Raw genomic sequence first — 27,714 nt, 5'->3', positions numbered from 1 at the left:
ACCCTGATGACTCGCTCATTGAGATGTAACAAAGCCAAAAAGCGGCCAGGACTATACCACAGCAAAGGCAACACAAGCTCAAACCGCAGGCAAAACCAAGGACAAGATGGAAGCTAGCACCGCAGAACTCCACAAACCTCAACTGTTGGACACGAAACCTCCAGAGAGGGAGAGCCAAAGGGAAAACATGCAATCCCAAAAGGCATTCCAACCGAGTGCCAGCAAGAAGCCAAAGTAAGCAAAAGGAGGCCCTGACAGCACAAACAAAAGGAGGCCCTGACAGCACAAAGCCTAGACTCCACCAAAGAACAGACTGCTCCACAGACACCAGCAGACAGAAAAGAAAAAAACAGCCAACCGGCGAGCAGACTGCAACCTAAACAGCACCAGCAGGACGCCAAGACAGGAACCACAGAGGCCAAAGGTGCAACCTGGGGAACTGCAACCTGGGGAACCGGAGAGGCCGCAAATCCCAGCGAGCACAGCATCAGAAGGACAATACAAAGAACCGAAAAACTCGGACCTGGAACCAGGCCCTAGAAAGCTAGAAAAGCCCCCTCCCAGAGGAAACGAGCACCAGAGGCAGAGAAACAAAAAGCGGAACCGCAAACAATGGCGCACACCACACCAGGACATGGCAGAAACCCCAGCACAGGCAGCATAAGGAATAGTGCAGGGTAGAAGACGCCCCCGTGGACCAGCAGCTGGCCAAAAAGGCAGAAGGAACCCACCACAAAAGAACAGCCAGCAGAGAAGCCAACACTCGGGCACCAACCCGGAGACCGGGACACAGGTTGTACGGCTGGACCAGGAACCGGCAAAGCACGACACCACAGCAAACGCACACAACCACTGAAGACTAGGACAAAGGTGCAGGAGCAGAAACGCCAATGGAAAACGTTGAGGCAGAAAGGGACGCCAGGCCAGTCGCAGGGGCCCCACTGGACAGGCTAATCCAGGACTGCAGCCCTGAGAAACCACAATGGGGAAAGCAGCTGCCCGCACATACCAGGACAGCCAACTACCGGACACCACACGCCAGGCCAAAGCCCAAAAAACCCAGCACCAAGGAACGAGACAGCCCAGGCACCAGAGAAGACCGGAGAGACAGACTGTAGCAGACCATCATCCACCAGGCGAACCACAGGATCCTAAGGCAAACAACCCGCAGGAGAAAACAAGGGCCAGCCAAAAAGAGGAGCCAAAAGAAAAAGAACCCAAGGGAAGTTGACAACAGCACAACCCCAACTGCCAATGCAGAGGACAGCTGAAGAAGACTGGGACCTCGTAGACCACCGAACAGCCCAGCACCCGCATAGGCAACCGAAGACGGCCTGCCAGAGTAGTCCAACAGCTCACAAACAGAAAGCGACGGGCCAGGACAGCAGTGGAGGATGTCGCAGAACCCCATCAAGAACTGAAGATACAATATCCAGGAATACAACATGTCAAGACAACCGTACATGGACATTCGACACCCATGCCCCAAGAAGGAAGCAGTCAACACCCCACACGAGTCATACTGGGCGTAAAACCAGAGGCCAGGAAAAAGACTGATCGGCCACTACCCACAGGCGAACTACCTGATCCAAAGTCAAAAAGCCCCAGGAAAGAATGAGGAGCAGCCAACAGGCAGGTCCATGAAGGAATAATTAGGCTGGAAAGCGGCAACAGCACCCCACCAACCAGTGCATGGGGTAAGATGAAGAGACAGACCACTGCCATACCAAAGGGGGAGAAACCCCCACAACTGAGAATCCACCACAGTGACGTGCAACAGCCCAAACAGACACTTATGCACCGAACAGGGACCCCGGCAGGAACGCAGCTGCCCATGGAGACACCCACCGCAAGCCAAGAACAGCGTAAGCGCAGAATCGCAGAAGGGCCGCCACGAGACACTGCCAGCATCCACCACATGAGCCCTGCACCCTGGGAGCGCCTAAAGCCAGCCACCAACATCCCTCCGCACCGCGAGCCAGAAAAGACGCACCAGGCCAGAGAAAACCGTGACAGCACACCGAAACAGAACACCCAACATACGAAGAAGGGTGGCAGCAGGCCAAAGCTGCACTGTGAAGACACATAGCCCAACATGGCAGAGGGCACAACAGAGGCGCCAGGAGATGCATGAACACCCATCAAGAAACCAAACACCAAAGAGGCAGAGAATATCGTAACGGACACGCACCAGCTCCCAGCCAAGGCCGCACACCAGCCACAGAGAAGAGCCCAAGACCCATGGGGGAAGCAGGAGCAAAAAGCAACAGAAAAGCAGTTGCCAAAGCAGCACCCTAGCAACAGGACACATCTCCAGACCACGGGAGGGAGTCACCGCACTCCCACACCCAGAAAAGAAAATATGAGGTGGAGAGCACAAGCTCAAGCCCGCAGCCCAGCAAACAGGCGGCCGGCAAGGGAACCGGGTGCATAGCCTGCCACAGAGACCCTCACATCTGAGCCCCCAACATTGACGAGTCAGAAGCAGAGCCCGGCAGGCAACCAGGCCCATGTGAAGCAGCCTCCCCCTGGTTGGGTTTACATTGAGCCCCGTACACTTTTGGGGAATTTCTAGACTCTGTACACAGTCTAACCACCTAGTGGTGTACCATATACAGAACCAGCTCCCTACACTAAATTTGAGGATAATAGGGGTGTCCTTGACCTCCATACTGGTTGAATCCTGCTCTGACATATTGTGATCTCCGTGAGCCATGAAAAGTAGATGTCCCAAATGTGCGCTACTGCAACAGCCCTAACGCCTTTGCTCTATCATTGTTGGTTTTAAGGCCTTGCAGAGCTTTATCAACATGTTTACCAAAAGGTTGGACCATCAACAGGCATGTATAAGAATTTACATTGGACAATAGGACGGAAAACTGTGAATTTTAACCAGCATTGCTTCCTTAGTACAGTCCCGCCTGCCAATTGGCGACAACCTGTATTGGAAGCATCGATCACTGCATTAATAATAAAAGCAGATGTTAGTTCTTTCTTTAGGATGGCTCCCACCGTTTCCGTCTTATCCTCCGGGGATAAGATCCAGTAATGGAGCTATGTCATGCCACATATGGCGATCGTAACGACCTAGAATTGCCAGAGCATTGGCTGTCTTAATTGAAGTTACTGCCATAGCTGAAATTCTCAGACCTAGATTATCAATATGTTTGCTATGCTCGTCTTGTGGACGAGAGAAGATGACATTATTGAGGTCTTGGTCCTTCTCTGAGCCACTGACTCAATCACTGAATCAGGTCTAGATTGACCGGTGACACCCGCCAGAGTTGAATCCGGGGCTCTGCATTTCTTTTCCAGACAAGGTATCAACTGGAACTGTAGCAGGTGTCTTCATTATTTTCAGATATAGGCAAAAGGAGGGGAAAGGAAGATACTGAAGGCCCAGAACCCAAGCTCCTAAAACAAATATCAAGAAGGTACTGTTCCTGTAGGAGAAGAAAAGGAAAGGGGCTCGGCTGGAGAATCCCCGGGATCCTAGTGCTTATTGCATGGTGCCCTTTATCAGAGCTCTTTTTAGTTTTTAGTCTAATGAGGTAGGTATGTGTGAGTCAGTGAAATGTGTAAGGTGGAGTGGGTGCAAAATAACGCGTAGAGTGGATTAAAACGGTCTAAGGGATAGCAAACTGTTTTAATGTGATGTTCCCTTGGCAGAGTTAGAACATTCAAAAGGGGCGATCATACGGGCTCAATGGACTAAGATGGACTTAACGTGTGTGCATGGCTGGAGTTTGGGTTCTTTCAAATGAGGTGAACGTGTTAATAATCCTCCTATGTTGTTTCAGGCCTATACTGCTTGTTATGTATATTGTACACTGTATACTGCTATTTTAATGTACCAGGGATTTCCAGCCTGACGACGGGGAAGGATTCAAGCATGTGAATTAGTAAAAGATCCAATGCTGAAGAACTAGAGTAGCATTTAGTCCATGTCCTCCTACGTTACATACATGATAGAAGTGGAAAGGGCAGTGCTCCTTTTGCAACACAATCCTGTACTCCTCTTAGACCTCCGATTACGATTTGAGCCAAAAGGGCCACTGGTATCGAGATTTTCAGTATGATTTGCAAGATTCCTCCATCCTGCCTTGACCCTATTTGGCACCCTTTATCCTGAAACGATTCCAAGATGTGTACCATTTATCAGGCTTCCATAATTGAATCTTTCCTACACAAACGGCTGCTTTCCTAATACACAATTCTGCTTTCACATTACCAGTCCAAGAGAGCAGGGTGTCGCCTTGGGGTGGGAGGGTAAACCTAGGAGGACAAGCAGCTGAGCTTGTGATGCTTGTTTGGCTAAACTGTAAAGCATTCAAAGTCCCTCTCTCGATGCTAGGGCAGCAGCCATGCTTGCAAATCCCATCCACCAGAGAACCAGTGATTTCCTGTATACTTCCAAAGCCTTCGCGAATGATCCTACTCTGGCCTGTTCCAGGCTTTGCTTGCTTTGGATGTGGTTGATGAGATGCAGTTTCCTTGAATGTCCTTTGGTTTCTTTGATGTTCAAAATAATTGCAGCTCTCTTAAAGAGCTTTACTGGTAATCCTTTTTACCTGTCCCATGTTATATTGCCTGGTTTTTTAAAATTTGTTTTGTTTAAATTGTAATCCTTTTTTTCGCATGACGTGTGTGCATTACATTTTGGTGTTTTTGATTTTTCTTTCACTGTTTCATGCTTATTTTACTTTCCACTGAGTTGTCATGAATACCCATAAGCCTCATCTAAGAAGAGGTGAGCCACACGCATAGATGCAGGAGGATACAGGTCAGGCCGCATATCTTGCGCACACATTAATTGCAATTTATCTGCTTTACAGAGGTTCTGGTGAGCAGTGCAAAGGCTGATCTGACATTACAAGATAATAGTAAAAATACTGCATTGCATTTGGCATGCAGCAAGGTATGTATACATTTGGCATTATTTCATGTGCATCTTTGTTTAAAAATATTATTATATTTTAATTAGTTAATGTAAAGAAATTGTGAATGGCATTGCCTTAAGCTGATAACAATGAACATAACAACTGAATCCCAATAATAAACTTTTTTTCCAAACAAAATAAATGTACCACAACTGGTAGAACCTAGAGAAGAATGAGTTACTTACCTTTGGTACCGATCACAGGCAGCTACTCTGTCTTCCTGCAGATTCCTTACCTCTTGACTCAACTCCAACCACCAGACTGGAGCTGGAAAGTTGATACAGCTCTCCTGCTGGGGTAGGTGGCGCCAGTCCTCTGACTCTGTTCTGGTACCGTCCCCAGGTGCGACACAATGGAGCTATGATGTTTCCTGTTATTTTATTCCACTTCCTTAGAATGAAACACATAACTGACAAAACTGTCAGGAATACAGTGCAAAAAGAAACCTGGAATCATATTAAAGGGGTCAGACCATTCCCCGAATTTGCAGGTAGTCTCCACAAGAAAGATTGTTATGGGAGGTAAGTAATTTATTCATCCGATTACTCACCGCTGGATCGGAGGAGATAATTCAGTCAAGAAGCCTTGACCCCACACTGATCAGAACACCCGTCCCTCTGAGACAAAGTAATGCCTGGCACAGGAGTGATCTGAAGCACATATTACAGTCCAACAGATGTCCTGGATATGGACACTTCTGGCCAAAGCCAAATAAAGTTGTTTTTGCAGCACATGTAGCTTTATGAATGATTTATATCTAGTGTTGGGCTTTGGACACTTTAACTTGTATTTCTTAGAAGAATGTCTTTTGATTTCAAGGTAACTGGTGACAACTCCCCTGAAAGACACAGTGCCCCAGAACACACACACACACACACACACTTCCATAAGATTGTTTTTTTCCGTCATCTGGTTTGGCCAGGTTTCTGACCTCTCCTCTGAGCACAGAAAGTTTGTGATTCAGCTCTGGTGGGTCGGAGCTTTGTTGGAGAAGGACTCTGAAATTAATCAAGAGACATTAAACTGCTTTGAAGTCGAACCGAAGGAAGAGCTTGATGTCAGATCATATAACGAATGACTAATTTCAGAGGAAGGTATGAATACACCATTTAAATTCTACCCATTATGTAATCAGTTTCTGATGGATACTTCCAGCTACAGATTTCTCACCTTTTGAATATTACCCAGGCATCATTTTGAATCTCAAACTTCAAGCGGTACTCCTGCCACAGTATATGGCGTTGTGTGGTTCTGTGCCTACATCATTCCGCTCAGTAAGTGATGTGCAGAGGTACATGGAAGTGCAACCTAAGCACTCTATTAGTTCCCATCTTTCTGAACTATGAGATGCGAATCCGGAGCAACCCCTCATTTCTTCACCAGACTGCTTTTCCAAAATGTAGACAATACCAGTGTGCAAGGAAACATATCACCCAAAAACCACAGGGATCAAGCCTTGTGACTATCACAAGCAAATGTCTGTGACGATCTCCACTAGATGTCTTTGGTTCCTTGGGTCGACCCATGACTCCAAGGAGTGTAGCAACTGTGCATTGATGAATCCAACGGCCATATGGAGATGTGACGCAAAGTTGTATGTCACCAAACCAAACACCTAAAGGCTCTGTGCCATGACCGTTGGAAGGGACTGTCCCATTCCTGCCGTTGAAATGGTTTCCGTGGCTGATCTTCGTTGAAGTAAGTTAAAAAAGAAGCACAAGGAGTCCAAGTGGGATTCTGCACCTTCCCACTAGAATAGAATTCCTGGAAAGGTGTGAGGGAGTAAAAGTGCCCCTCTCTTACTCCTGAACTCCCGATTCAGACTCTTGTACTGGGGCAGCCAGACTTACTTGGTTCTTTTGCGGTGCCATATCAAATCCACAAGGTCTGTGAAGCCAGGCTGTCTGTTCGGTACGCTGCCTGCTGCCTCTGGCATACCTGCAGGCCCTAAGCAACTGTAGGGTCCTCCAACTGGCACTCAGCCGGTGGGTCTGCCCTCTGTAGTATCAGCAGAAACCTTTGGACTCATTTCGGGACCCTCACTGGCTTCAGTGCTGACATTGATCTTGGCGCACCAACTCATGCCAGACCTCTTGACACCAATCCGGGCATTGAAGCACAACCGGTAGTGCTCTCCAACTCCGAACTGTCTCTGCTATGACCGAGGCTGTACCCTGATACCACTGTGCCGGAACCTTTTGGCAACCCTTCGCGTGATGACACATTACCATTGGATCATGGAAGGGCCCAGATCATCAAGCCTTTCAACAGTTTCCAATGATGACCACTAGAATAAAGGGGATCTGAAAGACACGTTCGTGATAGATTCCTTACCTTAGAATATCCCCAGGCGTCAGACTGGATCCGGAAAGTTTTGCTTAGCAGTACCCCTGCGCGTCAGGTGGCGTCATGCGGTTCCGCGTCCGTCACGGGCGCCGAGATGACGCCACGGAGAGTACTTGGGCGTCACCCATGCGCGCTGACGTCAGTTTTCTTTTTCTGCGCCAGCAAGCGCAGATCCGGATTGAGCACGTGCCTTAGTCACTTTTTGACTACTATTTTGAGACTTTTTGTCTCCTCTCTTTTCTCCTGGTGCACGTAGGGATGCCCGGCTTTAAGTTCTGTGGGGCCTGTCGCCGGAATATGTCGGTGGCGGACCCCCACGATGTTTGCCTCTACTGCCTGGAGACTGCCCATGACTCCCGGGACTGCCGGGATTGTCGAGCCATGTGCGGGAGTGGCGTCGGAAGTTGCTGGAGGTCCGGCATTCGTCACACCGCCGCTCCGGGTCCATGGGCCCTCGGTATTCTTTTTAGAGTTTTCTGTATTGTTTAATTGATTGAGGTACCCACTTGCTATTCAATGTGTGCCCAAGAATAAACATCTTTATCCAAAAATAGCTAACCCCAAAACCTCCCCACCCAAGCAATAAGATCCTTACCCACAAAGTCTTGGGGCCTCTTGGTTCCCCTGTCTTTGGTGATTACCATCCATTGACTAGTTAAGTGCACAAATTGCACCATTGGCTTGTTGGGGACAGCACTCTGCCTCCTAAAAGGTGCTTAGAAGAATAATGTACAACTAGTAAGGAACCTACTGGTAGTGTTTGAGATTTCATAGTGGCTTGACACCCGTTAAAGGGGACCCCACTAGCCTGCAAAAAATTAACTTCAAAATGGAGGCGTAGCCTGCTCCTGTGGCCAAGGGAGAGAGCCACAACTCTGGAGTTCTTTGTCTTAGACATGAAGGAAAAATCTGTTCTTCGAACAGAGGAAATGGAATGGAGATCTTGCCACCTCATCAATGGGGTTCACCTGTTGATTCATGAACCCCACTGTAAAAAGGACAGAACTGCACAATAGATTTCCAAGATTTGTATTGCTAAACAAAAAGGCTGGCCAGTCAGCATCCACTGTCTGAATAAAATACTGTGACAAGTGACATAGATGCTCAAACGTAAATAGAGCAATTTCTACAACAGCGTGTTTATACAAGTTCATAGATATATTCCCAAACACCATTGTTTCATTTGCCAGACATAATGAAGGAATAGCTCCCTGTTCATAGGACTGTGCAGATCCTTTATTGGGGAGCGCCAGAAGAGTCCCACACCCTGTTATTGATAAAAAAAAAAAATAACCTATGCCCCTGACTAGTATCACCGTAATCGCCACATACCCACGTTCCAGATGGCAATAGGCACTATTACTCTGTGCCCTTGACTGGTATCACCGCAGTCGCCACATACCCAAGCTCCAGATGGCAGTAGGCACTCTTACTCTGTGCCCTTGACTAGTATCACCATTGTCGCCACATACCCACGCTCCAGATGGCAGTAGACACTCTTACTCAAAATAGGAGTACACTTTGTAGCCGACTGTAGTGCGTAGAAGACGTCCAATGTCTGATTTTTCCCCAATTAAGAGAAACAGATCGGTGTGTGTGATGTGTGTGTGATGTGATGTGATGCAGAAATTTGCATGAATCCAGATATTGGTTTTCAAATTGTGTTTGGCACTGTAGCTTCTAAATTCCTTATATTAATGCCAACAGCTTCTTACAGCGTAATTTGCTTGCAAGAGCAATAATTGCAAATGAGCTTGCAGTGACTCTTGGTGCTTGAAGGATAGGTGTAACGTTTTTCTTTTTATTAATTCACATTACATTATGAAGCTGAATAAACGCAACATCTAAAATCTCCAGTTGATAAGAGTGTTTAGCCGCCTAATCCGATGTAGTGCTGTGGAAGATTGCAAATATATTTAATCAATTCCTAATGATTTTAGGCAGTGTATGTCTGTCTTTACAGTTTTGCTGTGCTCAGGCCTACCATCCACAGTGCACCTCATTTCTCATGACAACGCTCAACGTTTGTTCACTGAACCAGACTTCATTCTCTGATGATTATCAGAGGGATATATTGGCGGAAGTTAAGTCACATTTCTAATCTGTTTACAGATGAGGTCTCTTCCCTACAGTCCAGCCTCAGACTTCTATGCCATTGTAGGGGCTGAGTTGGCCCTACAAAGAATTAATCTGTACCATTAGTTTTTCTGGCAAGGTCAGTAGCCTCCTGGCTATCTTACTGATTTGTATTTTCCTTTTTAATCATCTTTCCCAGTGCTGTTCTTATTTGTATTTTGAGGCATTTTAATCTTGGTAGCGCGCGCCTTTCTCATGAGTGTTAGGGCAAGGTGTATTCTTTTCATTGGGAGTCACTTTACAGTTGTCTCCGCCTTGGAACTTGATGCTTTAAGTCTTGAGGACACTTGAGCTGAAGCGTAAAGACTCTAGTCTTCAAATGCACTTATGCCATTGTCTCTGCAAACCGCACAGCCTCCTGCTGGCCTGACCCTTTTTTAGGTCTTGCCTAAGACTGCAGAAGCTGTGTGGATTAGAGCCCACCCATTGCTTACTGTTAGTGTGGTCTTTATTGTCACTCATTTGCTTGTTGCTTATTCAATGGCTTGCCATCCTCTTGTGTTTGTCTCGCTCGCTCTCTCTCACACTCTCGTCCTCTTTGCCATCATTGTGTTTGGCTGACATTTATCCTTCCACTTCTCACTTTCAGGGAACTCATTTTTTACATCTAAGCAAGAACAGCTCAGCCTTTCACACTTTCGAGGTTGTAAAATGGGGTGTAATTAATTTTACCAATAGTCACACTTGTTGCTTGTTATTATGATTATAATTATTATTTTCATTTGCAAAGCACACAAATAACTAAGCCGGCATTCTGGTGCTAAACCTGCGGTACAGCCCCCCTGCCCGCCTCTATTACAGTGTCCGCAACCGCGTTTTGAGCAGCTTTCTAAAATAACCTAGATCTGTCTTCCGCAAGGAGATGGGTAAAGTAACCCATAGACCCAAGGCCAGTTTTGAAAAAGCCCTGCTCCGCCACCCCCATTCGGAAGAGTCTGACTTTATGTTGTGTTAGAAGGCTTGCCTCTCCTGAATGCAACTGCCACCCCAGAGGGTGCCCAATACACTTTTTCTGCAAGAAATATAAGGCCCCTCCCATGTAGGGCTCTGTGAGCCATCCAAAGAGCCCTGACAACAATCCTCTTGGCTACCAGTAGCAATGTAGGTACTTTAATACCAAAAAGACCAATAAATTTCAAGGGAGTGACAACGCCATAAAAGCTGCAGCATTCTGAATGTGTGCCATTCGTTGAACCGGGGAGTTTCAAGCTCTCAACAATAGAGGCGCCTTAATCTAACCAGCTGAGTTTTACAGCTTGAACAATCAAGGCATTGAGAGCAATGGTAGTAGCGTTTGGAGTCCTCTGTGCAATGGAGAGCAAGTTGAAGCCAGCCTATTAACATGAGGTGTCAACAAAAGATCATTGTCAAAAAAGACACCAAGATTCCTGACCTTTCTAGCAGCAACACAATACCCCTGTATTATCCTCATTAAATTTGAGAGATTTCAGAGTCAACAATTGCATGTCCCTACGCATACTTAGCTTGAAATGGTGCCGGCATCTTGAAGTCAATAGATATTATCAGCTGGGTATCAGCATAATTCCTAAAGGCTATCCTTTATTGGCAGAGTAGCGGGTCAAAAAGAGTAGGGCTAAGTGTGGATCCCTGAGGCAACCACCAACCCCCCCGTTTCATACACTGAAATTCTAACAGGTACAGGGCTAGAGGAATAGCCTGGGGTCTATTAGCCAAATGCCAATTTCCTCTAGCTTGCATTAGTAACTCATGGGAGACAGCGTTGGATGCGACCAACAAATCTAAAAATACCAGGGCTACAAAATTCCTCTTTTCAACCTCCAGTTATTCAGAAGTGAGACCAGTGGGACGCCCACACCATGCATTGGGTAAAAGCCAGACTGGGCTGGAATTCAACAGCTTGTTCTCTAGATGGTCAAATAGAATAGTTTTTTGTTTTGTTTTTTTATTTCATTTATTTTGAGTTTTCAAATACATAACAAAGAGATAAAAACAAAAATCAATACATATCGGAAAGGAATGGACAACACAAAAAAACAGAATGCAAATCACTGGTATCACAATCATTGGATCAAATAAACAATACTGATACAGAGGGCATTGGGGGGGGGGGGGGGCAATGAAAGGGCAGGCAAGGAGAAGCCTCTCAAGGGAGGAAGCAACTCGGGGGTGAGAAGGCAATATTTCACAAAGTGTTTTGCAGGGTGCCTGTCTACTGCATAGAACCTTAACTGTAAGTTAACAGCCTAAGGGGGGATCAGGGTCTACAGCAATATCACAACATTGCATGCATGGACTGAAAACAACCCCTAACATTAATCATCAGAAGCGTCAGGGTTAGACATTTGAAGTGTACAGTATTGAGCAAATAGACCCCAGAAACTCTTCGGGCGGTGACTCGGAGGCCTCATCTCATTGTACACCTCTGAGTATGACAATATAACATATCCCGCTCCCATTCTGCCAGGGTGGGCAATGGTCCTCTCATCCATCTCATCGCCAGTCTACGCTTAGCCAAGAGGAGGCCAAAGGCAACCAGTTTACGCATAGCCTTCTTAAGAGGTTTGGTATATCCTAACAGAGCCATCAATGGATCCAGGGACAAAGGAGATCCTACAATGTCGCTAAGTTTATGAAAGATCGTAGCCCAATATTGTGCTACTGGGGGGCAGAGCCAAGCCAAATGGAAAAAACCTGCTTGGGGGGCACCACAGCGCTCAGTCGTCAGTATCCCGTAATCCAAACCGGAACAGGCGCAAGGGAGAATGATGAACTCTATTCAGGAACTTAAAATGGGCAAGCCGGTGCTGGCCGTTTATAGAAATCGGTCGAGTTACAGTGCAACAGTAGAGCCAGACATAGTCCGTGATGGGGGTGTCAATGTCAGATTGCCATGCCTGACGAGACTTGTCAGGCGGGGTACCTTCGTGGCGAGAGCCGGGGTGTACAATTTGGAGATCAATTTGCACAGGCTCTGGGCCCATAAATGTAGAGTCAAAGGGGGAATGTCTAAGGATTCCTGAAGCTCCTCACCCAGGACCGCCTGCAAGGCATGACTAGTTCTAAAAAAATGAAATTTAGTCAGTGCAGAGTGTTCGTCAGTAGTGCCCGCCACCTCCTCCCATGTGCACACCCGCCCACCCCAAAAGAGATCCCCCATAGTCTGTATATGTAGCTTGTAAAGAGAGTCGAGTCCCCCTGTCCGAACTGGGCATAAACCATTGGCACCACTCGACCTGCAACCAGGGGGAATTAAGCTGTGCGCCATCGTACATATCAAGGAGTGCATGTGAGTCTCCTGAGGCAGAAGCCGGGAGTGTGTGTGTTTTGGAACTTTTAAAACTTTGAGATTCACGTATTTCTGGTGTTATTATCCTCCACAATCCCCCCTCCTGGCACTTTGATTCTGGGCATTAGGCTCACCTGGTCAGGCTGTGCAGCGGAGTTCAGCGCTGCCGCCATTCCGGCGTTCATTGAGGCCACGCCCCCTTCTTGAGGCCACGCCCCTCTCTAGGCCACGCCCTCCGCCGAGCATACATAAGGCGCTGAATACAAGCGCCGGTTGATGCATGTGAGTCTCCTGAGGCGGAAGCCGGGAGTGTGTGTGTTTTGGAACTTTTAAAACTTTGAGAGTCACGTATTTCTGGTGTTATTATCCTCCACAATCCCCCCTCCTGGCACTTTGATTCTGGGCATTAGGCTCATCTGGTCAGGCTGTGCAGCGGAGTTCAGCGCTGCCGCCATTCCGGCGTTCATTGAGGCCACGCCCCCCTATCCTTCTCATCCGCAATTATAAATCATGTGCTTTTTTCGGCAGCGCAGCGGACGAGCGCAGCTGGCGCGTTGTCGCGCTGGACGTGCGCCAGAGGTAAGCCTGTCTGCGCCCGTCCGCGCCAGACCGAGCCAGAAGCCAGGCACTAGCGAGCAGTCGAGGCTTACATACTCCAGAGAATCCCTACACCATCTCAATCAGCCTCTCTTACACCTATGCTCCCAATCACTTAGAGCCGAATCCCATTGTACTAATTGTCCCCACTGTCCATTCAAACTCACCCCCTCTATAAACGAGCATAACCCTCAGACGATCATAAATATGGCTCTGATTAACTGTAGGTCACTGCCCAAACACGCCCACGAAATACATCTACTCATTGAGGAGCACCATCTAGAAATCCGGTTTCTCACAGAAACATGGCTTGCCCCAGACTCAGACGACGACATCGTGCAGGCACTGCCCCAAGGCTTCCTTATACAACATCTGAACTGTCCGAAGGGTAGGGGAGGAGGAATAGCCGTCATCTTTAAAGAATCCTTCTCTTGTAGATTTCTCGACAGCCCAATGACGGATTGTGAAAACACACACTTCACTATCCAAATCTCCCCCTATAACTCCCTTTCAGGAGTTCTCATCTACCGTCCACCAGGAGCCATGGGACAGTTCCATAACTCACTCTTGGAATGCTCCGTGGCCCTGGCTGGCACCCGGCCCAACTTCCTAATTCTAGGAGATCTCAACGTTCATTTTGATAATAGCAATGATGACACTGCATCTGATCTGATCCTAGACCTAGCAGCCCACCAACTTCACTTATAAAACAATCTTCCCACGCATAATCTTGGGCACTTGCTTGATCCAATATTTTGCAATTTTTCCGACCTCAGGGTGGGAACACCTATACCAGTGCCCTGGACCGACCACCGGCTTATCCCTTTCAGCTGGTGGATTCAGACCTCCTTTCCTCCCAACCAAGCTCGGGCAGACTCTCTCGCTCCTGGCCGAAACTTGACCTTGATAAATGGAAACATGCACTAGAGCATACCAGGCCACAGCTTGAAAGTAACCCTCATTCTGCGGACGCGCAGTTCACGTCCTGGATTGAAAACTCCCTTGATACCGTTCTGCCCAAAAAACCTTATCTAAAACCCAGGAAAAAGCCACCTCCCCGTGGTTTTCACACGAGGTCCGCCTCCTAAAGAAAAACTGCAAGAGAGCGGAAAGAGTATGGAGGAAAGACTTCGATCCCAACAGCAAAAGTGAATATAAACGGGCTATTCTTAACTACAAAAAAGCCCTCAAAAAGGCTCAAACAGCCTTCTTTTATGATAAAATTAGTAAGGCATCCTGTTCGTCCAGAGAAACGTTCCAAATTATGAAAAAAGTTTTTAAAACCCCAGAACCATCCTGCTCATTTAATTTCTCGGACAGCCACTGCAATGAGTTAGCCACGTTTTTTGATCAAAAAATACAAAACATCCTCCAACATCTCCCCCCCCCTTCTTCCTGATGACCCCCCACTTACCCACTCATGGCAGACCCAGAACCCGAACACAGAACTTGATATGTTCTTTCCCATCTGTGAGGAAACCCTAAAGTCCATCCTTCAATCCCTCAAAAGCGGGTCCCCGCATGATCCAGCACCAGTCAGACACCTTAAACAAGTTGCTCCTACCATTCTCGCACCAATGGTGAATCTGATAAATTCCTCTATAGAAAGCAGATTAGTTCCGCCAAGCTGGAAGAAGGCGGTAGTCAAAGCCTTAATCAAAAAACCCAATCTTGACCCCAGTAATCTTGCCAACTTCAGGCCAATTTCCCTTCTCCCATGCGTTAGCAAGATAGCTGAAAAGTTTATCAACAGCCAACTATCAAACTACCTGGAAATCAACGAATTGCTAAAACCGTCACAGACAGGATTCCGCCCGGGCCAAGGTACGGAAACAGCATCACAGACAGGATTCCGCCCGGGCCAAGGTACGGAAACAGCGATGGTGGCGGTTGTCGAGGAGGCTAGGAAGATCATTGACGCAGGAGGATCAGTGGCAGTGATCCTTCTGGACCTCAGCGCGGCATTCGACACCGTCAACCACAGTATCTTGGCTCAGCGGCTCAGTGACCTTGGTATCTCGGGGCCGGCCCTGTCGTGGCTAAACTTTTATCTTCACAACCGCTCTTTCCAGGTGGCGGAGGGCGACTTCATCTCCAGGGAGACGCCTATACGCTGCGGAGTGCCTCAGGGCTCCTCATTGAGCCCGACGCTCTTCAACGTGTATATGTCGCCACTGGAAGGGATTGTCATCCCCTATGGTATCAAACTCCTGACCTACGCGGATGACACCCAGCTGGTTGTCTCCCTCAGCCGGCAGGATAATCCCACCATCGATCTCTATTCCTGCCTGGGGGACATAGTCAGCTGGATGAACTCATCCCACCTAAAACTCAACGGCGACAAATCGGAGATAATGGTGATGGGCAACCAGTCCCATTTCCGCCCGGAGTCTCTGTGGCCCCCATGCATGGGCCCGCCCCCAACCCCCAAAGCCGAAATCAAAAGCTTGGGGATTTGGCTCGATCACAATCTTACCCTAAACACCCAGGCAAGAAAAACTGCTGGAACCTGCCTGGGTCTCCTACGTACCACCCGCAAGATCCTTCCCCTGCTCCCTTTTCAGTCAAGAAAACTTCTCTTACAGGGTCTCTTCTTGTCCAGACTGGACTACGGTAATGCTCTATATCTCGGCGCACCTAAGAAAGTTACAGCCAGGCTACAGGTGGTGCAAAATGCTGCTGCTCGGATTCTTACCAACACTAAGATCCGCTGCTCTGCTAAACCAGCGATTAGAGCATTACATTGGCTGCCCGCTGAGCAAAGGGTGCATTTCAAGGCCTGGTGCCTAACCCACAAAATCCTTCAGGGAATAGGCCCCGTCAATCCTTAAGGACCTTGTTGTCCCGCATACCACGTCTAGAACTCTCCGATCTTCGAACGCCCATCTAACCCAAATTCCCAGGATAAAGAAAGCTCGCTCCGGAGGCCGGTGCTTTTCCTATCACGCGTCCATGCTGTGGAACACTCTCCCGCTTGACCTTCGGGCCCAACACAATCTGCTGCCTTTCCGAAAGTTACTAAAGACATGGCTGTTCCCATAACCTTCTGCTCCGCAATCGGATGATCTCTCTGGTGCATTTTTTAGCGCTGGGACGCTCCAGGGCAGCCATGCGCTCTAGAAATCTCATTACATTACATTATATTCTACGCATGGGCGACTGAGTTGATTGAGTCAAGAATGCAACATCTACGCAAAGGGACCTGTGTGAGAAAACGTGGCAGTGATTGCGGGGCAGCTGCAACCCTCTCCACTTGAAGATGGGGTAGCTCCCGTGGCCCATGTACCCAGCTATACGCATGTGAGGCCCGAGCAGCTCTATAATGCAGTTCCAGGTTCGGGGGCATTTAATCCCCCAGAGGAATACGGGAGCATTAGTGTGTCCAGCGCCACACTCTGGGTCCCACCCGCCCATGCTAGTTTTGTCATTAATGATCGGAGGTCACGAAACATTTGCTGCGGAAGGACTATGGGTATATTAACAAAGAGGAAAAGTAGGCGCGGGAGAACAGCCATTTTCATCAGCGCGACACGGCCGGTCAAAGAAAAGGGGAGTCTTATCCAGCGATCGATGTCATCTGTGAGCTTCCCTATCGTTGTCCTGTAGTTGGCCTTCAAGATTACATCCGCATCAGAGTGTATCTGGATGCCAAGATACCACACGGGCTCCGTAGTCCACTGCAGCGGGTAATCTAACATGAATTGCAGCGTTGTAGGTGTCAGAGGGAAAATGAGAGACTTATCCCAATTAATCGATAAACCGGAAAGGCCTCCAAAACGAGGGACCTCTCGGATTACCGGGGACAGATTCACTTCTGGATCCGTGACGTAGAGCAGGGTGTCATCAGCATCAAATAGAATAGAGTTTACATGCTTTTCTTGGATTTTCACTGGAAAAAGACGCAGGGAAATTAGCCTTTAATTGCTAAGGATGTTCGGATCCGCTGTTGGCTTACAGTTTACTAAAACTTTGTTATTTGAAACAGCAGAAGTGTGGCACACAACACTGTAGGAAAACAAGTTATTGGTAGACCAAAGTCATTGTAGGATTTTGATTTCTTAGCCAACGGTTTCCAAACATGTAGCTGGTGGTAGTGCTCTTTTACACATCTTCAGTAATTTTCTAGTCCGTTGTGACTCAAATATGAAAGAAACCCCTTATTTTTAACATGCCGAAGTTGTTCCCAGGATATGAGTGCTCAATTACCTGTCTGCAGAGGAGGATAACTGCTTCCTTTAGCTTAAAGTTGTATGCTGTGCAAGAGTTAGTAGGTTTTTCTGGGCCTTCACCTGCTGTGTTTGGATCTACACAAGATCAGTGCTAGAGATTTATCACAAATATGTTAGTGTATTTATTTTTTCACTGACGACGCTCCTCGACATTTTTAACAGCAGCTGAAGTCATTTGGCGAGTCCAGGATCGTGGATCCTCCCCCATACTAGGAGTAGGAACTCCACTGTATATCAGGAAGTGGTGTGACGTTCATCTCTGATGTGTACCACACTTTAGCTGTGAGGACTGTGATACTGTTGATAGTGGTTTCCTAAATCTTGTGTGCATTCAAGCCCGTGTGTACAAGAATTGCATTGTAGTTTTTGGTACACTGTGCTATATCATTAACTTGTTTTGTTTTTAGCTTTCAGTATATTCTGTGTGCACAAGAGATGTCCTTACAAAACAAATGTTGTTTCCTGCAGGGTCATGAAACTAGTGCCTTGTTAATACTGGAACGAATAACAGATCGAAACCTCATCAATGCAACAAATACGGCATTGCAAACGTAAGTACTGCACATGTTTAAAAGACCAGTTCATTCAGTTTTCCTACACATGTATTGCAGAAGTGTTCAAAGATTTTTGATCCTGGTTTTTGATAAGTATGTGGTATTGAGTGCGTATATTTTCCTAAAATTGCCATTACAGTTGTGTTGCTCAGCTGTCTTTTTCAAAGTGGCGCAGCGCATATGTAGTTCTCTAATTGCTGGTAATATCCCAATTGAACTAGGGCATCACTGTCCTCACAGACCTTCCAAGAGTTAACTAGTGCCTCATCACTGTGCTCCATGTTCAATGTCCCCTCTGTTGCAGCCTCCCCCTCGACTCTAGCGCCATGAAACCGTTTGGTGTACGTGCGCTTTACAAATTCTTTTAACATAACATGTTACAGGCAGACTTGTCATCCAATTGTGTGGACCCAAAACAAACTGCCCATCGAACGTTTCTACCTCTAAAAACAGTATGCATTACACATGGGCCAATGCACCTCAATACTCCCACTTACATAGTAAAGAACATCACTATTTCTGGGGCAGAGACCAGTGAGAAGCAAGGAAGAACTGAGGCTTGAGCTCTAGGCCTTCAAAAACACACCACTGCAGCCCACACTTATTCAAGCTTAGCACCTGTCTCAGTAACACTCCTACTTCTCCCACAAAACATTCCACCCCACGGGCACAAAGTTTGTGCTCTGCAATGGAGCATAATCTTTAATGCAACTATAGGAAAGTAGCATCTGCTTTCATGGTTACCCCCACTTTTTGCTTGTGTTTTTTCTGTTTTCTGACTTGTCTGACTGGGATTCTGCTAATCAGGACCCCAGTCACTGTGCTTCCTCCCTAAATTTGACAGTGGTAAGAACTTTGGTACCTTTCCAATTGGCTACTGGTGTACCCAGGTAACTCCCTAGTATATGGTACTAAGGTACACTGGGCATAGGTACACCAGGGGCCCCAGCTCTTCTGAGTCTTCTAGTCCAAGTCCTGACTTCGGTCAAATATTGTATTCCACTTCTTTAGTATTTAGTTTGGTCTCCCCCTAGAGACCACTGTGTATTTGTGCTTACTTACCTGCTTTACAGTTGAAATATTGGGTGTATTGTGTTGATATCTCAGGATATAGAGATATACCAATTTGTTCATGAGTATAATAAATAGAAGTATTTTTATAACTACACTGTGTGGTTCTTTTTCATTTAACTTACACTATATGATTAGTTCAGCTAAAACAAGCTGCTTAACACTCCTATACTAAGCCTAATGGCTGCTCTCCACAGCTACCCCTTACAGAGCTTTCTATGGTTGTCTAAGCCACTAAAATCACCATAATGGTTGTCTAGATTAGTGTAAGGTGCTTCACTTAAGTGTGCACCATATACTAAGCCAGCCTCCTACAGCAACACACAGAACCTTTCTGCCAAACTTGATTACACATTGTTCTTGCCTCCAATGTGAGGACGGTCTTTTTTAACATGCAGGCACCAGACATGTCAAAATGTGTCGGCCAGGTTTCTGCAGCATGGGAACGACCTGGTTACGACTATGCTGAAGGCTAAGGTGATTCTGTTTGCAGTGAGTGGTCTATAAATGATACAGATTAAAAAAAAATACATGGCTGTGGCCCTAAGAGCCTGCATCTTAGCAGATGCACTTCTGCCACTAAACTAACGTGTCCGTAACTTAAGCATTCCCGGCTCTGTGTTTAAAATAGATTTCCTGTAGCTTTGTTGCTCCCACGTCCGCTCTAGATTTCTTCTCTCTCCTCTTTCTTATGAAACCCTTCTTTCTTTCATCCTTTTATCATTAAAATGCTGGGTATTTTTTTGCCATTTGTGCTGTGATTTGCAGGTGTTTTTATTTCCCTTACATTTGTCTTTTTTTCTATTTCTTTGTATTTTTATTTTCTTTGTCTGGTGATTATCCTTTTGCTTCTTCCTCTCCAAATGGTTTCCCTTCCATTTTTCAGTTCCCCTCTTTGTGTTACCCTCTTTCGCTAGCTACAGCCCACCACCCTTTTTTGTCATCTATGTTCTGGTCTTCCCTCATTCCACCTTGTTTTCTCTCTGCATGATGAATGCCCACTCTAGGTAATTGAAGTGCATCCTCTTAATGACAAGTGGTGCCTGTACCCAGACTGATGGTGATAGAGGCATTTACTGTGTTTATCTTAATTATGTTGCTCTCTGAATAGATTTAGGAAGGCTTACGTCAGTCTGAATGTGCTGTTGTGCTTTCATGTACACTACCAACATCTGATCAAAAGGAGGAAACGTGTAGAAGTCTTCAGCCTATGATCCTCAGATTAAAATATCCCAGCGCCTGATGAAAGAGTTTTTACAACATTTCAGAAAAGAATGTTCGAGGCATGTGGGACTTTAGATACATATGCTGTGCAACCTCCTCCCATCTAGTGTTGGGTCCGGATGTGTGGAAGTTGTTTTTCTTCTAAGAAGTCTTTCGATTCACAAGGTAGTGACTCCTCCCTTTGTTAATACACATGGGCATCGACTCCATTGTTAGATTGTTTTCTTTCCAATATCTGGTCCGTACGTGTGCTCCTCTACTCTGGTTTAACTCTATAGTGGTGCAGTTTTTAGTTCCTACTGTATCTTCCCTCTGTCGGTATTATCTTTGATCACGTTCCTCTATTTCCCTTGTGTATCAGTGTTTGAATATTTCGATCGAGCCAGGTCTTTATCGATCGTGGCTCTTCGTGGGACTCTCCCATAGGGGCCTACATCTGCCTCCATCGCGTCTCTCGGATGTCTCAACGGTAATGTATCAAACGCCTTTTTGTTGTTGTCCTCACTGTCATGCAAAATATCCTCAGATAGACTTGCATCAGGACTGTAATTTGTGCCGGTCACTGGACCACAGTGAGGCTGACTGCGACGCCCGACACTCCTTCCGCTCCAAGTTAACTCTTAACGGTCGTTGCGCACATCGGCTCAAGATGTTGCGGAGGAGCATGGAAGAAACACCAAACATTTTCGGTCCCAGCAGTGTCGAAGGGGAACACCCACAGCCATCTGCTGCAGCTGAAGAGGCCTTCTCAATTGAAGGCAGCCATGGTTCAAACTTGGGGTTCGAACTGGAGATAGATGGCCTCCCACCTACTTCCAGTCCCTCCTGGACATCAGACAGAGGCCTTAGGACGCCACTACCTTCCAGCCATGGTCAGCACCAAACATTTGCTTCAGACGCCCTGCCCAGCTCTGATTCAACACCGAAGAATCTTTCCATGGCAAGTGCTTCGGCACCGAGCACAGGCTCCGAGCACCTCAGCACCACTTCTACACTTGGTGTCAAGCTGTCCTGTGCTGTTGAGTTCCTCTGTCTCCGCATCGAGCGGACCATCGGCACCTGAACAAAAGACTCTTTAATATCGGAAGACTTCGAGGTTGATGCTCAAGTCTGACTCTAGCACAAGAGTCCAGCCCATTCTTCATAAATTCCAATAACAGCTTGATTCCAGGCAAAAACATCAAGTAATACATCCTCACCATTTGGGCTCTGCCGCTCCAGCATCCAAAAGACAGTTCTCATTTCAGGAAACCTTGGACACTCCAGTTCCTGTGAAAATATGCCATAAGGCAAATAAGGTCACCTGCCTCTTACCTCTTGCACCACCATCACCTATTTCCATGCCTATGCCCTGCCCCCCTCATTCTCTAGGGGATCCACTTGAGATCGCACCCCAGGGATCTTCACATTGACATGGGTGGGCATGGTGGCAGGGAGGACACATTTGATATTCCTCCACAGGATATGACTCATGGGACTTCTATGACATAGAACCACTAAGGGAGAAAGACCTTAATCTTTACCCTGTCCGCCCTCCTCTCCCCTCCCAGTGAGTCTACATCATATCAAGAACTCATTGGAAGGGCCACCCCCTTTCATCAGGTTGAACTTCACAAGGAGCCCTTAGAGGAGGACTTCCTTATTTAAACACTTTCCTCCACTAACTGCTCCAGGCAATATATCCCAATGCTCAAGGGCATGCTTTGTCACCCCAGATATTTTTAAAGACTGTCAGAGCTAGGGTTATAACACCCAAGGTGGCCCAAAAATCTATGGTCTCCCCATCTGACGCGATTATATTTGTAGTCTGCTTCCACCAGACTCACTGACCATCACCCCAGCCCATAAACTAGCTAACTCCCAGGCCAGCAGAGATACCCTGCTGCCAGATAGAGTAAACATATTGATACGGCGGGGAAAAGGGTGGCAGTGCAATCAGCCAGCCACTGGCGCATTGCAAATTTTATGAGCCTCCTGGAAAGGTATGATCATGCCCACTGGGACTGAATGGAGGATCGTCCCCAATGCTGTCCTGAGGAGCACAGAAAACTGGGCCGCAACTTGTATCCGAGGACAAGCCCATTTCAAACGCATCCATTTGTTGCCCCCCTAGATTCAGTTGGCACTGCTGCTAGAGGCGTGAAAAACAGAATTCTCCTCTGAAGGCATGCATGGATCTTCATCTTTGGCTTTAAGCCAGAGGCCCAGAAAAGTCAGCTGAGCATGCCTTTTGATGGCAACCATCTATTTGATAGACTTAGTTGTAGATTCCTTACCTTAGAATTTCCACCAGGCGTCAGTCTGGATCAGAAGATTTTTTTCTTCAGCAATAGTACCCCTGTGCGTCGTTAGGTGGCGTTGGTCGAGTCTACATCCGTCGTCTGCGTTGTGGGCGCTAGGATGACGTCGCGGGACCTACATAGATGCCGCCTATGCAGGCCGTTGGCTCTTAACACAACTTTCCTTGACATATGCACAGAGCCATGAAAGAAACTGATCACTGGTGCGTCGCAACTAACATGTCTCTACCAGATACATTGTTATGGAAGGTAAGTAACTTGTTCATTTGTAAGAGACTTAGTTATAGATTCCTTACCTTAGAATAGATACTCCAGCAATACCATCCCCATAGGAGAATCTGTGAACCAAGATAAAACCAGAAAGTCCTGCAGGACCGAACAGGCAAAGTACCCATCCCTCCAGAATTGGCTATCCAGGCAGTAGTGTCTGGTAAACGTGTGCAAATATGCCCACTTTTCTGCCTGACAGATGTCAATGACTGTAACTCCACATGCTAATGCCATGGTGATCACCGTTGCTCTGGTGGAGTGAACACACACCCCACCGAGGGTCCTTCTTTGTCAAAGCATAGCATATTTTGAGGCAAAGTACAACCCATCGGGAGATGGTCCGTTTCTGAACAGCCCAACTTTCTTGGCACCTACATAGCCAATGAGGAGTTGATCATCCACCCAGAAGTCTCTTGTCCTATCAAGATAAAGACAATGCATGTTTTGGGTCCAGACAGTGGAGTCCCTCCTCCTTGGAGGGATGCAGGGGAGGATAAAAGGTGGGCAGAGTGATAGATTGTCCCACATGAAAAGGCATAACAACCTTAGGAAGGAAGGTTTGTCCGAAGCACCCCTTTATCCAGATAGACAGAAAAGGGGCTTAGGAGATAGTCTGCAGCTCGCTCGCCCTGCGAGCAGAGGTGATGGCAACAAGAAAGGCAGTTTTGAGAGTCAGCAAACCTGAGGGGAGGTATGAAGAGGCTCAAAGGGAGCACACATAAGAAAGGTGAGAACCAGATTTAAGTCCCAGTGGGGTATTACAAAGTGGACGGTGGGAACAGATGAGTAAGGCCCTTAAAGTATCTGTTAAAGATAGATTTGAATAAAGAAGACTGATCTGGTAGCCAAAGAAAAGCAGAGATGGCTGCAATATGTCCTTTAAGAGTGCCCAAGGCAGATCCCTGTTGGGCCAATGAAAGTATATACAAGAGAAACTCTGAAAAGGGATCGACAGCCTTTGCTGTGCACCATGCCACAAATTTGTTCCCTCTACAGGTGTGTACCGTTTTGGTGAAGGGATGCCTGGCTGCCAAGATAACATCACAGACTTCGGGCGGAAGGTCGTAAGCTTTCAACTGCTGCCGCTCACTCTCCACGCAAAGACGTGGAGACTGGACAGGTTTGGGTGAAGAACCCTGTCCTCCTGCTGCGACAGAAGATCCTCCCGAAGGGGCAGTCTGATCAGAGGATCGATGGCCAGGATTGATGACCATGTTCAGAATGTCGGGGTACCAGACTCTTCGTGCCCAGTCTGGAGCTACAAGAATGACTTGAGCCCAGTCACGCTTGATCTTCTTGAGCACTCTGAGCAGAAATGGTATAAGCTGAAAGGTGTACAGAAGGCCAAAGCTCCACCTGCGACGAAAAGCGTCGCCGAGTGCCACCTTGGAAACTCCAACCCGCAAAACTGCTGGCATTGCACGTTCTCTTTGGAGGCAAACAGATCTAACCAAGGTTCTCCCCACCGCTGAAAGAGACCTTGCACCACCACCAGATGGAGAAACAATTTGTGATGAACAAGACACCGACAGCCAAGTTCGTCCGCCCTGGCGTTCAGGGAGCCTGCCAGGAGTTGAACCTGTCCTGATGTTCCAGCCATGTCCAGAGCCAGATAGCCTCTTGACAAAGGGTCCACAACCCCACCCTGATCGGTTTGTTGCAGTACCACATGGCGATGGTGTTGTTGGTGAACACCTGCCCAACTCTTCCCTAGAAGAGGGAAGGAATGCTTTCAGTGCCAATCTGATTGCCCAGAGCTCCTAAAGGTTGAAATGGAGGCCAGACGCTGCCAGAGAGCAGTCTCCTCTGATCTCTGCCTCGCCCAGGTGGCCGCCTCATCCCAGCAGTGACACATCCGTCACCACTGTTGGAGGTTGGGAATGGGAGAGGGGTCTGCCTTTGACCAAATCTTGGGTTGTTAGCCAATACTGCATTTGGTGCTCCGTTTCCTCCGAGACCCGGACGTAGTCTGAGAGATTCCCCTGATGCTGCGCCTACTGGAACTTCAGATCCCACTGCAGAGCACGTATATACCATCTGGCATGATCCACCAGCAGGATGCTGGAGGCCATGAGGACCAGCAGCCTGAGTCATTCTAACCGAAATCAGGGATAGAGGCTCAAACATCGGTATCATAGCCTGAATATCTTGGACTCGCTGTTCGGGAGGATATGCCTGAAACTGCTCTGTCCAGAACCGCCCGATGAATGGCAGTGTCTGAGAGGGAGTCAGGTGTGACTTTGGCATGTTGATAGTGAACCCCAGCGAATGCAGGAATCCGCCGTAGTCTGGAGGTGGAAGACTAGAACCCCTGATCTGCACAGATGAACTGCAACCACCGCCATCACCTTTGTGACTACCCAAGGGGCACTGGTAAGGCCTAAGGGGGGGGGAGCACTGTGAACTGAAAGTGCTCGTGGCCCACGGTGAACCGAAGGTAACATCTGTGGGCCGACAGGATGGGGATATGAAAATAAGCATCCTGCAAGTCCAACGCCAACAGCCAGTCTCCTGGGTCGAGTGGAGACAGACGTGAGCTACAGTGAGCATTTTGTACTTCTTCTTCCGTAGAAAGAAGTTGAGGGCCTGGAGGTCTAAGATAGGACGCAGGCCTTTGTCCTTCTTTGGTACCAAAAAGTAGTGGGAAAAACCACCACAACCTACTTCTGGCACAGGAACCTTCTCTATAGCTCCCTTGGCCAAGAGCCGATATTTTCTGGCAGAGAAGTGCTAATTGAGCCTCCTTCATGCGATCATAAGAAGGTGGCATGGAGGGATGGGTAGTCTCAATGGGGAGGGAGTAGCCCCTTCAGACTATTTAGACAACCCACCTGTCCGACGTGATTGCCAGTGGAGGAGGTGATGGTGGATATGCCTCCAACTAGTTGTTGATGGGCCTTGAACGTTGGACGAGAAAGGTTTGGAGGCGAGTTGGGGGAGGGGAGGGTGAACTGGCCCGCCCGCTGGCTCCCTGACCCACAAGGACTCTGGGTCCCACGTCCGCGGCCACGCAGAAGCTGGACAGCTTGCATGACTGTGGCTGGGCTGGACAGTAAGTGGCTGGGCGCTCCTTCAGTAGCCACTTAAGGCAGACTGAGGAGGACGTGAGGTAGCCGCGAGGCCCAAGAATCTGGCAGCTCAAGTATCCATGTAGCGCTGAGTCTGCCTTGTCGACAAAAAGGTGAGTGCCATCAAAGGGCATGTCCTTCAAGGAAGACTGGACATCCCAGAGAAGCCAGAAGTCCTCAACCACATGTAGCATCTAACAGCTACAGACGTGGTAATCGTTCGTCCCAGTGAGTTTGTGGTATCCAGTCCACATCGTATGGTGAATTGGGTTGTCTCTCTCCTGTCTACAACTGCTTCAGCAAGAGGCAGCACCTGTGAGGCCGTATTCCAGATAGTATGGCTCTGTGTCCACTTCGGGGATGAGGATGCTGACCAGGGGCACAGTCGACACCGGGAGCATCATCTGGATCGACATCTGGGATGGTCGAGTAAGATCGACCGGCATCGATCTGGATCCACAGGGACCTGCCGTAGACGCTGACGTTTAAGTCCCTAGGCCACCGACGACTTGCGGGACCCGAAGGCACGCCGGCGGAGCCGGGCTGCCCAAAAATGAGGTACAAGGCTTCTAAGAACTTCTGGATCTGGACGGGAGATGCTCTGGCTCCCGGAAAGAGACGGAGGCGTGGAGCCATCTCAAAAGTAGGCTCCGGAGACCGAGCCTTTGAGCGTCGTTACCGAAGGTAAGTAACTTGTTCTTTTGGCCCATAGTGGGCCAAACTTTAGAAAAAGTTAAGGACACACAGATGGCAAAAGCAATGGGGGCACTGCAAATACCATTTCCCCGTAGCTCCTTTCGCCGCCCCTCCTACCGTGGAAGTTCAGAGACCACCTCCTCCGATAATTCCACCTCATATCAGCACACCCAGGGCCAACATTCCTCTCAAAGGGTCCGACAGGGGCAACCACTCCAGAGGCTAGGGTAGTTCTCCAAAAGGTGCTATGCCTGCCACCAAACCCTGACTTTCCTCTTATACCCTCCCCGACCACATAACACTTGTCGGGGGATGCCCGAAAAAGTACTTACCCACATGGAATACTGTCCCCTCAGACCAGTGGGAATTGGATATTATCCAACATAGGTATTGTCTGGCGCTCACTTCCACGCCTCCCACCATCCACCTAGTACACAGACCATCAGCGGAACATCAGACACTACTCAAAGATGAGTTCAAAGCCCTCCTCCTCAAAGGGGCTACAGACCCAGTCACCATCCATCAGCAGGGGTACAGGAGTGTATTCGCTATACTTCCTCATATGCAAAAAAGGACAGGTCCCTCTGGCCCCTAAACTAATGCATCCTTTCAGAACACTTCTACATGGTAACAGTCTCCCGCTTCTCAAGCTTGGCAACTCTATGGCTGTGCTAGATCTAAAGGACACCTGTTTCCACATTCCAATACACCCAGCACATCGCAGATATCTGTTTGTGGTAGGCGGAAGGCACTTCTTGTTCAAAATCCTCCCCTTTATGGTCACTACTGTACCTCGGGTATTCATCAAGTGCCTTGCAGTGGTAACCGCTTACCTACTCAGACAGGACGTCCATGTCTTGTTCCCTTATCGGGAAAATTGGCTCTTCAAAGCTGCCACCCGTTAACTGTGCCTAAACCACACACAAATCACGATAGATCTGCTTTATTGCTTAGGGTTCACCATCAACGCGAACCAAATACCAACTCCAACCCGTACAGATCCAGCCTTACCTTG

The 27,714-nt window shown here is 47.9% G+C and overlaps 1 protein-coding gene across 4 annotated transcripts in view; it reads left to right on the top strand.

The window, feature by feature from the left end:
- The window catches only part of ANKRD28 (ankyrin repeat domain 28), a 783,346-nt gene that overhangs the window by 720,908 nt on the left and 34,724 nt on the right, over positions 1-27,714 (top strand). For all 4 annotated transcript variants that reach the window (XM_085630427.1, XM_085630426.1, XM_085630428.1 and 1 more), the window contains exons 25-26: positions 4,836-4,918; positions 17,985-18,067. In XM_085630427.1, coding sequence (XP_085486553.1) covers positions 4,836-4,918; positions 17,985-18,067 — 166 coding nt within the window. The remainder of the gene's footprint in view (positions 1-4,835; positions 4,919-17,984; positions 18,068-27,714) is intronic.

Source organism: Triturus cristatus, chromosome 10 (genome assembly GCF_964204655.1).
Source record: "Triturus cristatus chromosome 10, aTriCri1.1, whole genome shotgun sequence".
Taxonomy (NCBI): domain Eukaryota; kingdom Metazoa; phylum Chordata; class Amphibia; order Caudata; family Salamandridae; genus Triturus; species Triturus cristatus.
The sequence above is the reverse complement of the archived record's forward strand: the minus strand, read 5'-3'. Positions and strand labels throughout refer to the sequence as shown.